We start from the raw sequence: 13,812 nt of genomic DNA, 5'->3' as shown, positions 1-13,812 counted from the left end.
GGCATGAAAAGAGTTAGGGAAATGTTTGGTTATTAGCAGTTAAGAGGGTGGAAGATTCAACTACTGGAAGGGAATTTAACAGGTTTGTTAGTATCTATGAAGGAAAACCCTGTAAATCTTCAAGAGATGGCATATCATAGAATCATAGAATCATAGAATATCAGGGTTGGAAGGGACCCCAGAAGGTCATCTAGTCCAACCCCCTCCTCAAAGCAGGACCAAGTCCCAGTTAAATCATCCTAGCCAGGGCTTTGTCAAGCCTGACCTTAAAAACCTCTAAGGAAGGAGATTCTACCACCTCCCTAGGTAACGCATTCCAGTGTTTCACCACCCTCTTAGTGAAAAAGTTTTTCCTAATATCCAATCTAAACCTCCCCCATTGCAACTTGAGACCATTACTCCTCGTTCTGTCATCTGCTACCATTGAGAACAGTCTAGAGCCATCCTCTTTGAAACCCCCTTTCAGGTAGTTGAAAGCAGCTATCAAATCCCCCCTCATTCTTCTCTTCTGCAGACTAAACAATCCCAGCTCCCTCAGCCTCTCCTCGTAAGTCATGTGCTCTAGACCCCTAATCATTTTTGTTGCCCTTCGCTGTACTCTTTCCAATTTATCCACATCCTTCTTGTAGTGTGGGGCCCAAAACTGGACACAGTACTCCAGATGAGGCCTCACCAGTGTCGAATAGAGGGGAACGATCACGTCCCTCGATCTGCTCGCTATGCCCCTACTTATACATCCCAAAATGCCATTGGCCTTCTTGGCAACAAGGGCACACTGCTGACTCATATCCAGCTTCTCGTCCACTGTCACCCCTAGGTCCTTTTCCGCAGAACTGCTGCCGAGCCATTCGGTCCCTAGTCTGTAGCGGTGCATTGGATTCTTCCATCCTAAGTGCAGGACCCTGCACTTATCCTTATTGAACCTCATTAGATTTCTTTTGGCCCAATCTTCCAATTTGTCTAGGTCCTTCTGTATCCTATCCCTCCCCTCCAGCGTATCTACCACTCCTCCCAGTTTAGTATCATCCGCAAATTTGCTGAGAGTGCAATCCACACCATCCTCCAGATCATTTATGAAGATATTGAACAAAACGGGCCCCAGGACCGACCCCTGGGGCACTCCACTTGACACCGGCTGCCAACTAGACATGGAGCCATTGATCACTACCCGTTGAGCCCGACAATCTAGCCAGCTTTCTACCCACCTTATAGTGCATTCATCCAGCCCATACTTCCTTAACTTGCTGACAAGAATGCTGTGGGAGACCGTGTCAAAAGCTTTGCTAAAGTCAAGAAACAATACATCCACTGCTTTCCCTTCATCCACAGAACCAGTAATCTCATCATAAAAGGCGATTAGATTAGTCAGGCATGACCTTCCCTTGGTGAATCCATGCTGACTGTTCCTGATCACTTTCCTCTCCTCTAAGTGCTTCAGGATTGATTCTTTGAGGACCTGCTCCATGATTTTTCCAGGGACTGAGGTGAGGCTGACCGGCCTGTAGTTCCCAGGATCCTCCTTCTTCCCTTTTTTAAAGATGGGCACTACATTAGCCTTTTTCCAGTCATCCGGGACTTCCCCCGTTCGCCACGAGTTTTCAAAGATAATGGCCAAGGACTCTGCAATCACAGCCGCCAATTCCCTCAGCACTCTCGGATGCAATTCGTCCGGCCCCATGGACTTGTGCACGTCCAGCTTTTCTAAATAGTCCCTAACCACCTCTATCTCTACAGAGGGCTGGCCATCTCTTCCCCATTTGTGATGCCCAGCACAGCAGTCTGGGAGCTGACCTTGTTAGTGAAAACAGAGGCAAAAAAAGCATTGAGTACATTAGCTTTTTCCACATCCTCTGTCACTAGCTTGCCTCCCTCATTCAGTAAGGGGCCCACACTTTCCTTGGCTTTCTTCTTGTTGCCAACATACCTGAAGAAACCCTTCTTGTTACTCTTGACATCTCTTGCTAGCTGCAGCTCCAGGTGCGATTTGGCCCTCCTGATATCTTTCCTACATGCCCGAGCAATATTTTTATACTCTTCCCTGGTCATATGTCCAACCTTCCACTTCTTGTAAGCATATAGTATATGTTGTAATGTGTTAAGAGAATGAATGTTGGTAAAAACCAGGAGCTTCTTTTGACAGAGAGCAACAAATGACTAGTCCAGAGTTGAAGAATCTTACTGTCTCAGGTTAGTTTATAACAGTGGTTCTCAACCAGAGGTGCACAGAGGTCTTCCAGGGGGTACATCAACTCATCTAGATATTTGCCTAGTTTTATAACAAGCTACCTAAAAAGCACTAGCAAAATCAATACAAACTAAAATTTCATATAGACAATGACTTGTTTATACTGCTCTGTATACTACACAGAAATGTAAGTGCAGTATTTATATTCCAATTGATTTATTTTAGGATTATATGGTAAAAATGAGAAAGAAAGCAATTTTTCGGTGATAGTGTGTTGTGACCCTTTTTTGTATTTTGGTGTTTGATTTTGTAAGCAAATAGTTTTTAAGTGAGGTGAAACTTGGGGGTACGCAAGACAAATCAGATTTCTGAAAGGGATACAGGAGTCTGGAAAGGTTGAGAGCCATTGGCTTATAAAATTTACAGAGCTCATACTGAGAGTAGAAAAAATGTCTGCTATTTTTGAATTAAGCTTTTCCAAATTTTCTTTAAAAAATAAGATGCTGTAAATTAGCTAATGAAATGATAATTTTTGTTTCCGTAAGGGAAAGTAGAACACTTGGCTGAATGGGCTGACAATATCTCTCTGATTAGGCATATTGTCAAATCCTGCATTTTTAGTCACTCAGAACACCTGTTGAAGCCAGTGGGACTGAGTAAGAATTGTTGTAGGATTTTGCCCATAACTAAAGTAAGAAGGGCATTCAAAACATTCTGAACTTAAAAGTTACCAATTTTTTTCTCTAGGTGTCTGATGTCCAAAGCAGCTGCAGTTCACCAGCTCCCTCTCCGTGTAACATCACTAGAACATGGTAGACTGGTGATGTCACACATTCCACCGAACCCCGCTGCAGAATGGAGCAGGCCTATAAGGGTAAGGTAAGTTTTCTCCTTCCACCACCACCCTTTTTGAACAATATTGCATGGTTTTGTAAGATTCCTAATATTCTTTATTTTATGTCCCGTAGGATATAAAATAAGAATTTTTAAAAATCTTATAAAACTGCATAATATTGTGGTTGTGTGTGTGTGTTTATTTAAAAAATAAAAGTTTAGTCCTTACCCCATGTATACATATCCTGGCTCCAGTCTGCTTTGGGGTTCCATGATGAGTATGCCATTATCAGACTAATGTATGCTGGGGCATCACGGAGAGCGGAGTCAGCATTCCATGGCTGCTCTGGATGTCGGAAACCTAATTTTTTTTAAAAAAGGTAAGTTTTAAGTTCAGAATTTGTTGACTGTCTCTCTAACCGTAGTCATATGGGAACATTCAGCACATAATTGTAAATGGTATTTTCCTTTTGTTAAATTTAGTTATAAGCCACCAATAAAAAGCACATTTTACACTTTCCTTTATACAAATATTTGATCATTTGTTCAAAAGTCCAAATATCATAACTTATTGCTACCAGAACAAAAATATTAATTTTTTGCCACTACCTATAATTAGGAGTCACACTGGGTAGAAAAGCGGTCGTATTGGTACTCTCTTCCAGTTCTGCCCCAGTTTAAAGCTCTGCCTACAATCTCAAAGTTGCTGATATTTCTGTTAAAATGATCAGCAGAGAAATAGTTAAGAATGTTGATTGTAAAGTGTTATAATCATGCTCTACAATAAGCTCAAGGAAACAAATTGTAAGAGTTCACATTTCTCTTAAGAATAAATGTTGGACCTCTGCTCAAAAAGTGTTTGGGGGAAAGGATCCTTACCCCTCCAGTACAGTGGCTTGATGTAGAGCATCTCCACTTCCACTAATACAACCCATAGGATTTGGTAATGTTAAAACCCATATACCCATCTGTCAAGGCTAAATCCCCACTCTGGCACTTCGAGTGCAGAAGCTGGAGGCCTGCAAGGATTCTAAAAATTAATATTTGCCACTCCAGGTTTGTATTAAACTCCCAAGGTTACAACTTTTATCTGACCGTGGCTTAGTAAACACTGGCACTACCCAAATGCAAAAAAAAAACCCTTGAACCCAGGAAGGAACACTTGGGAATTCCTCCCTGTGGGGGACCCTCAAGCCCATTCACCCCACCTCCAGGGAAGAGCTGAGAAAAAACAACAACAAAGGAAATTAGCTGTTGCCAGCAGCTAATCAAACAGCATATGCACAAACCTCTTGGGACACCAAAAATTCAATCCTATTCTTAAAAAAGGTAAATTTTATTAAAAACAAAAAGGAAGAAAATACATCTACAACTTAGGCTTTTCCTAGATTTTAAAAGAGCAATTCCAAAAATTAAGCACCCAAACTAGCTTTCTTGCGGGTTCAGCTTAAAGGTTACAAGCAGTAGCGTAACTGGGGTGGGGAGCAGCTGCTCCCCCTCTGAGCACAAGTGGCGCCTTTTTTAATTTTTACTCACCTGGTAGTGCTCCAGTCTTCGGCGGCGGGGGCCTTCACACGCTCTGGCTCCTTGGCGGGGGCCTTCACGCGCTCCAGGTCCTCGGCGGGGGCCTTCATGCGCTTCGGGGGCCTTCAGTGCCACCGCAGACCCGGAGCGCTGCTTGGTGAGTACAAGTGGTGGCACCTTTTTTTATGTCCTGTTCGCTCCACCTATGTACGTCACTGATTTCAAGCAAACAAAGGCATAAGGGGTTAGCACAGAGGAGATCCACAAGCAAGAATGCAGGAACACTTTTACGCAGCTGATTCTGGGAAACCTTCCCAGGAGAGTGCATCAGGCACTTTGTTAGAGGCTCCTGAAATGTGTTGTATTTCAAAATCAAAGTATTGAAGAGCTAAACTCCACCGAAGAAGTTTTTTATTAGTTTTTTTGACTATGTGAAGCCACTTCAGTGCAGCATGGTCAGTCTACAGGTGGAACCACTATCCCCAAATGTATGGGTGTAGCTTCTCCAGAGCATACACAATGGCGTAACATTCTTTTTCTGAGACTGACCAGTGGCTTTCCCTCTCAGAAAGTTTTTTGCGGAGAAACACGACAGGATGGAATTGTTGATCTGGTCCTTCCTGCATTAAAACTGCTCCTACACTACGCTCGGACGCATCTGTGGTTATGATGAACAGTTGGTCAAAGTCCGGGGCCCTCAGTACAGGGTCAGACATAAGAGCCGCCTTAACCTGGTTAAAAGCTTTCTGACCCTTGTCAGTCCACTGAACTGCATTTGGCTGTTTTTTCCTGGTCAGGTCTGTCAGAGGGGTGGCAATTTGGCTGTAGTGTGGTACAAATCATCGGTAATACCCGGCCAAGCCCAAGCTTATTCATTCATAGATTCCAAGAGCAGAAGGGACCATTGTGATCATCGAGTGAGTCTGACCTTTATTTAAAAATGGTCAGTGATGGAGCATCCACCAGGATTATTATTAGTGAACATCAATAAATCCGCTGGTGAGGACAGGCCAATTTTGGATAGCATTTACCTTAGCCTGTAGGGGGTTGATAGTACCTTGACTCACCTGGTGTCCAAGGTAGGTCCAAGGTAGATTAGGCCTTTTTGACACTTTTTGGCCTTACCAGTTAATCCTGCCTCCCTTATACACTGGAAGACAGCTTGGAGATGTTCCAGGTGTTCTGCTCATGAATCTGAGAATATAGCCACACTGTTGAGGTAGGCAACTGCAAATTCCCCAAATCCATCCAGAAGGTTATCTACAAGTCTATGGAAGGTGGTGGGCGCATTTTGCAGTCCGAAAGGGAGCACATTAAATTCATACAGCCCTACATGGGTGATGAAGGCTGACCTTTCCTTGGCTGGGTCATCTAACAGCACTTGCCAGGACCCCTTAGTTAAGTCTAAGGTGGAGATGAACTGGGCACGTCCCAGTTTCTCCAATAGTTTATCTCTGCATGGCATTGGATAGTTTTCTAAGCGAGTTACAGCATTTAGTTTACGATAGTCCACACAAAAACGGATTTCCCAGTCTGATTTGGGAACTGGAACCACTGAAAAGGCTCATGCACTTTCAGAGGGGCAGATTACACCCATATGTAACATGTCCTTGGTCTCCCTTTCTATTGCAGTTTTGGCTTGAGGAGCCATCTGGTGGGGTTGGGCTCTAATTGGGCAAGCATCACCTGTGTCACTGGAATGGTACGCCCATTCTGTCCATCCTGGGGTGGCTGAAAACATTGGCGCGAAGCTAGTGCACAGCTCCTGGATTTGCTGTCGCTGCTTATGCCCAAGGGTCATGGAAAGGCTTGCCTTTTCCACACCACCATTGCTTTTTCCTTCATAGTATACTCCTTCAGGCCACTCAGCGTCGTCTCTCTCCTGGGTGGTAAACTGGAGAACCTTGATTTTTCAGGAATAAAAGGGCTTTAGAGAATTAACGTAGTATAGTTTAGGTTTTAGGGTAAGGTCTGGGAATGCTATGAGGTAATTAACAGCTCCCAGGTGCTTTCGGACCATAAATGGCCCCTCCCACAATGCTTCCATCTTATTGGCCTAGAGTGCTTTCAGGACGATGACTTGGTCACCTGCCCTGAAGGAACGCTCTCTGGCATGTTTATCATACCAGGCCTTTTGCTCTTGTTGAGCATCCTGTAGGTTTTCTCGAGCAAGGGCTAGAGTAGGGGTTCTCAAATTGGGAGTCAGGACCCCTCAGGTGGTCGCGAGGCTATTACCTGGGGGGTCGTGAGCTGTCAGCCTCCACTCCAAACCCCGTTTTGCCTCCAGCATTTATAATGGTGTTAAATATATAAAAAGTGTTTTTAATTTATAAGGGGTGGGGGTCACATTCAGAGGTTTGCTATATGAAAGGGGTCACCAGTAAAAAAAGTTTGAGAACCACTGGCTAGAGAGTCTTTGAGGGTGTTTTGTAGGTTGGTTACAAAATCCAAAATGTTAGTTCCTGGAGAAGATGTAACCTCCTCCCATTGCTGCTTCACCAATTGTAATAGTCTCTTAACTTCATGGCTATAAACGAGTTCAAAGGATGAAAATCCCAGACTGTGATATGGTCCCAATCATTGCAGTGCTCATTTGCAAATTTATGTATTATGGCCCCCAAAGTTCCTTTATATTTCTCCACCAGGTCATTTGTTTGATGGTGGTAAGGGGTGGCCACCTAGTGGTTCACCCCATGAGCTTCCCAAAGACATTTCATGGTCCCTGCCAGGAAGTTAGTTCCCAAATCCATAAGTATGTCAGAGGGCCAACCTACCCTGGCAAAAATGTCTGTCAATGCCTGGCTCACGCTTTTAGCCCTGGTGTTGCTTGGAGCTACTGCTTCCAGCCATCGGGTGGCAAAATCCATGAAGGTCAGAATGTACAGCTTTCCTCTAGGTGTCTTCTTAGGAGAAGGACCCAGAATATCCACAGCTACATTCTTAAATGGAACCTCAATGATGGGAAGTGGCTGGAGAGGGTCCTTGACCTGGTCTTGGGGCTTTCCCACCCTCTGGCACACCTCACAAGACCGGACATAGGTAGAAACATCCTTGCCCATTCCTTCCCAGTGGAAGGACATTCCCAAACTGTCTTTGGTCCTGTTCACTCCAGCATGGCCACTAGGGTGATCGTGGGCTAAGCTCAAGAGCTTTTCCGTGTACTTAGTTGGAACTACCAACTGTCTGAGGATGCTAGTCCTCCTTGTAGCCACCAGAAAGAGTCTCCTTGTATAAGAGTCCTCCTTCTATAACAAATCAGGACCTATTAGAAGAGCTGAGAGGCAATGGGTCACTCCATGCCGCCGTCCAAGCTCCCTTGATTCTCTCATCCACTTCCTGCTCTGCCTGGAACTGCTCCCTTGATGCTGGAGACGTTAGTTCCTCGCTGGGTTGTGGACTTGGGCTTGGTCCCCCTGGAAGTGATGCAGGTGTTTCTGTCGACTGTGAACCACTCTCAGCTGGTGCACTAGATGCTATTTCAGGCTCCGGTTGAGCCTCTTGCACCGGTTTAGCTGCTGCTGTGGGTGCAGACTCTGTGGCACCCCTTAGTGCTGGCTCCCTGACTCTGGTGGGGTTGCAAGCATGGGTGCTGGTGCTGACTGCTCCACCAGTTCCGATCCTTGGGCTGGTTCTGGCTCGGTTCCAGGAACTGGGTTTACAACTGCTGCCATAGACTCTGGTCTGGGGTCCTGTAGGAGGCTCAGGAATGGAGTTAGGTGTGGAGGCCTGTTTAGCCTGGCTGTGGGTGACCATCAAGGGAGCTATTCCCTCACTTTATTTATCACAATATCCCCCTCACTGAGGGAAGGAGTTGTGCATGGAATCATAAAGTGACAGATTTATTAGTCACTCCATGAAACCGCTTCTGTAGAGTTCCCTGAGCAGCCAAACCCTCTTTCTTTGTGCAGTAGAATCATAATTGTTCCACTGCACGTGGCCCTTTTTGTGCCCACGGAAGAAGAGCAGCATTTGGTTGTAACAGTAATTTTTCATTCCATTTGTCTGTAGATTCGGCACTGCGTCAAGTCACATTCAGAACATTATCTTTGAGACAACAGGGACTAGAAATAATTATTTTTAAATGAATGCTTAATTTCTGTAGAAACTAATGGGCCACCAAGGAATTGCTTGGGCGTAATAGCATGAGCTGACCCAATCCGATCCCTGTCTTTAACTGTGATTTAGTTTTCTCTGTAATAAAGAATACAAGGCTATATGTTCTATCATAGATGTGAAATAGAGTCCAGGTTATTTTGCACTTGTGTAGGAAGTAAAATGCTGGGGTTTGTAATGTACCTCAGAAAACATGTTTTCTATGTTCATTGTTTTTGACTAGTTTTATGTCTGAAGTTTGCTAACAGATCATTTATTCCACAAAGAGTCTTCTTACAAATCGCACTCTCTGTCTTGAAAGCTACATTGAACTGCACTGATAAAAAACCTGGCTCAGTAAAACAAATGGCCTTGTACCTTTTTTTCTTATCTACTGTGTGCTTTAAACATATGTGAGGAAAGAGTACTCTGCACATTTTATTCTACTCGTCATTATGCATTAATACCAGTAGGTTTAGCTCCAACAGCTGTACTCCAGGATCCTGAGAAAAATGAACAGTTGGGATTCAAGAACATAATTACATTCAAATAAGCCATGATATTTTGTATCATAGTCACACAGAAATGACTGGGAAAACAAACAGTATGTGGAGTTGTCCAGAGATTTTAATCTGAATGACCTGAATTTTCTTAAGAAATTGAATTTAGAATTTCCCATCTTGCTTTTTAAATTAGAGGAATGTGACCTCTACACATCTGATGTTCCCTCCTCAGGTGATTTTAATCTAATAAAATCTTGTAGTCCATTCTTACACTAAAGCCTATGCTTGTGCCAATTTGGTCAGCACATTATACAACTTTTTACTTTAAAGTTTATTTAGTGCCCCAATCCACCTAAGATAAATTCTGCTTTCCCTGCCCAAATCAGAATATCAGTCATCTCTAGAGGTAAAAGAGTCTCAGAAAAATCCGTTTATTCCTTCATTCTTTGTTCCACCCAAGCTACATTTCACATATTAATCCATCATCTTTATCTTACTTTTATGTGTCTTAATCTGTGCTGAATTCAAGACATGTACAATATCTCAGTGTCCTGAAATCAGTCAGATTCTATTTACTTATGTTAATGTTTTGTTTTCAGTATTACCCATTTTATGTATTCCAATAGTACTATATGATATACAAATGCATTTATGTCTGTAATTCTCTATGTGGAATTTTAAATATGCTCTTTAAAATGAAATAAATCTGCTCAAACTAATTGTTTTCTACCGTAAATAGTTCTATTGACTACTCTTATGAGTAATCAATAGCAGGATTCTAATTAGGCTATATTGCACATATATAACTTTTTATTATAGTATCTGTTGACAGTTTTTTACTTCAATATATAATATGTGCAGTGTGACCAATTTACACCTGGGGGGAGTTAAAACACATAATTTCCTGACTTTTCTGTGTGTTAAATCTTAATCATAACTTGGCATTAATGTATAGCTTTTCATTCAAGTACCTTGTTTTTTGTAATTTTAATTAAAGAATAAGCAATAAATAGTCATTAATTCTGCTGTATAAAATGCAAATGATTGCACATCATAGTAAAAACAGTGGACTGTTTTCAAACAAGCTAGTAACCTGAGTGATCATGCTGTACACTGGGGAAGTCTCCTGGGGATGGGTGGAAAGGAATCTTTCCAACAAGCCATGGAGACTACTGCAGACTCTTGAAGGGCTTTAACTTCAGGCCCTAATCCAACTCTTCTTGCAGCCACCTGACCCAAAATTCCATGCATTCTGGGGTACAGGTAGCCCTTATAGAGCGAAGCTCTGCAGCAAACTAAGAGTGCAGATCAAATGTGGAGAAGAGTTCCCACCAACTCCTTTCCCTGTTTTTGCAGCAGAACCATGCTGTCTTTCCCTGTCTCAACATTATCTATGGCAAGAACGAATCTAGGATTTGGCCCACTGAGTCCAGTTCGTTCCTCTAGTACACTGAACTTAGTGAGGTGGCAAAAGTATGAGGGCAGAGTGTGGCTATCCAGACTCATTTTTATGACTACCTCAATAATTAAGCTCTTGTGGCAAATATATATAAAGCATATATATTGTCATAAATATAAAGGGAAGGGTAAACACCTTTAAAATCCCTCCTGGCCAGAGGAAAAATCCTTTCACCTGTAAAAGGTTAAGAAGCTAGGATAACCTTGCTGGCACCTGACCAAAATGACCAATGAGGAGACAAGATATTTTCAAAGCTGGAGGGGGTGAGAAACAAAGGGTCTGTCTGTCTGGGTGATGCTTTTGCCGGGGACAGAACAGGAATGGAGTCTTAAAACTTAGTAAATTAATCTAGCTAGACATGCGTTAGATTATGATTTCTTTAAATGGCTGAGAAATTAGACTGTGCTGAATAGAGTGGATATTCCTGTCTCTGTGTCTTTTTGTAACTTAAGGTTTTGCCTAGAGGGATTCTCTGTGTTTTGAATCTAACTATCCTGTAAGGTATTTACCATCCTGATTTTACAGAGGTGATTCTTTTTACCTTTTCTTATATTAAAATTCTTCTTGTAAGAAATTGAATGTTTTTTTCATTGTTCTTAAGATCCAAGGGTTTGGGTCTGTGGTCACCTATGCAAATTGGTGAGGATTTTTATCAAGCCTTCCCCAGGCAGGGGGGTGCAAGGTTTTGGTGAGGATTTTGGGGGGAAATACTTTCCAAACAACGCTTTCCCAGTAAATCCAGTCAAACGTTTGGTGGTGGCAGTGGAAGTCCAAGGGCAAAGGGTAAAATAGTTTGTACCTTGGGGAAGTTGTAACCTAAGCTGGTAAAAGTAAGCTCAGGAGGTTTTCATGCAGGTCTCCACATTTGTACCCTAGAGTTCAGAGTGGGGAAGGAACCTTGACATAGGTCTTGCTTTGTAAAGTGCCATGTAAATGTATAGTGTTAAATTACTAATTTTTTTTAATAATCGCAGTCGATGCCCACTTAAATAACTAGTAAGGAAAACAATGTACTGTACATGCATGTTACTCTGCTTAACATGCATTCTTCATGGAGGATTATACAAACTAAGATTCAGTTTGGAAAAGAAAACCGTTTTTAAGTTATCTGACTGGAAAAATTACGGCTGTCGATTTATCGCAGTTAACTCAAAAAAATTAAACGTGATTAATTGCAGTTTTAATCGCACTGTTAAACAATAGAATACCAGTTGAAATTTATTAAATATTTTGGATGTTTTTCTATATTTTCATATATATTCTGTGTTGTAATTGAAATTAAAGTATATATTATTTTTATTATAAATATTTGCACTGTAAAAATGATAAAAAGAAGTAATATTTTTCAGTTCACCTCATACAAGTACTGTAGTGCAATTGCTTTGTCACGAAAGTGCAACTTACAGATGTAGATTTTTTTTGATTACATAACTTCACTCAGAAACAAAATAATGTAAAACTGCAGAGCCTACAAGTCCACTCAGTCCGACTTCTTGTTTAGCCAATTACTAAGACAAATAAGTTTGTTTATATTTACAGGCGATAATGCTGCCCTCTTCTTATTTACAATGCCAACAGAAAGTGAGAACATGCATTTGCCTGGCACTTTTGTAGCTTGCATTGCAAGATATTTACATGTCAGATATGCTAAACATTCGTGTGCCCCATCATGTTTCGGCCACCATTCCAGCGGACATGCTTCGATGATGACGCTCGTTAAAAAAATTATGCATTAATTAAATTTGTGACTGAACTCCTTGGGGGAAGAACTGTATGTCCCCTGCTCTGTTTTACCCGCATTCTGCTATATATGTCATCTTATAGCATTCTCGGATGATGACTCAGCACATGTTGTTCATTTTAAGAACACTTGCACTGCAAATTTGACAAAATGCAAAGAAGGTACCAATGTGAGATTTCTAAAGACAGCTACAGCACTCGACCCAAAGTTTAAGAATCTGAAGATCCTTCCAAAGTCTGAGAGGGATGGGGTGTGGAGTATGTTTTCAGAAGTCTTAAAAGCGCAACACTCCAATGCGGAAACTCCAGAACCCGAACCACCAAAAAAGAAAATCAACCTTCTCCAGGTGGCATCTGACTCAGATAATGAAAATGAACATGCGTCAGTCTACACTGCTTTGGATTGTTATCAAGCAGAACCCATCATCAGCATGGACGCATGTCCCCTGGAGTAGTGGTTGAAGCATGCAGGGACATACAAATCTTTAGCGCATCTGGCACTTAAATATCTTGCGACACCGGCGACAACAGTGCCATGCAAACGCCTGTTCTCACTTTCAGGTGACAATGGAAACAAGAAGTGGGCTGCATTATCTCTTGCAAATGTAAACAAACTGGTTTGTCTGCACGATTGGCTGAACAAGAAGTAGAACTGAGTGGACTTGCACGCTCTAAAATTTTACATTGTTTTATTTTTGAATGCAGTTTTTTGTACATAATTCTTCATTTGTAAGTTCAGCTTTCATGCTAAACAGATTGCACTACAGTACTTATATTAGGTGAATTGAAAAATACTATTTCTTTTGTTTTTTTTACAGTGCAAATACTTGTAATAAAAATAAATATAAATTGAACACTGTACACTTTATATTCTGCATTATAATTGAAATCAGTATATTTTAAAATGTAGAAAACATCCAAAAATATTTAAATAAATGGTATTCTATTATTGTTTAATAGTGAGATTAATCATGATTCATGTTTTTAATTGCACGATTTATTGTGATTCATGTTTTTAATTGCTTAACATCCATAGAAAAATTGTAAAAATCTGTCATAAAAAGAAAGTGCTCCTCCTTTTATTTTCTGATAACTCAGATATATTCCAGGTATAGGACTTTCCCAAGAAACTCGCCTTTGGATAAAATACAATTTTAAGACACGTTAGCCCCAAAAGTAATTTTTGGGAAGTTTATAATCTGAAAAATTATAAAATATCTTTTCTTTTTGTAAAGTGTCTATATAAATCTGAATATTCATAAAATATGTACCTCTAATTAAAAATAGTGTTTAGGTTTGCTGTAATACAATTTTAAGTCCTAATCTTGTAAACATTTACACATAAAACTTTACACATTTGAGTCTAGTCCCTTTGAGCCCAATGGGATTATCTCACATGTTTAAAGTTACTCATGGAAGTAAGGTTAAGCACATGTTTAAACGTTTGCAGGAGTGGACCTTAGTCCCTGAAAAAG

General features: G+C 41.3%; 1 protein-coding gene across 10 annotated transcripts in view; it reads left to right on the top strand.

Moving 5' to 3' along the window:
- The window catches only part of KIAA2026 (KIAA2026 ortholog), a 153,451-nt gene that overhangs the window by 87,770 nt on the left and 51,869 nt on the right, over positions 1 to 13,812 (top strand). For 2 of the 10 annotated variants that reach the window (XR_006281727.1, XR_006281729.1), the window contains one exon: positions 2,933 to 3,059. The exons of 6 other annotated variants lie outside the window; for them this stretch is intronic. Coding sequence is in view for 1 of the 4 variants with exons in the window: in XM_038403212.2 (XP_038259140.1) it covers positions 2,933 to 2,940 (8 nt within the window). In the remaining 3 variants the exon portion in view is untranslated. Of the gene's footprint in view, positions 1 to 2,932; positions 3,065 to 13,812 lie in introns of those variants that run through there. 2 more of the 10 variants (XR_005293158.2, XM_038403212.2) reach the window with 2 other exon arrangements.

This window comes from Dermochelys coriacea, chromosome 5 (assembly GCF_009764565.3).
Source record: "Dermochelys coriacea isolate rDerCor1 chromosome 5, rDerCor1.pri.v4, whole genome shotgun sequence".
NCBI lineage: Eukaryota > Metazoa > Chordata > Testudines > Dermochelyidae > Dermochelys > Dermochelys coriacea.
This window is presented reverse-complemented; position numbering and strand designations above follow the sequence as displayed.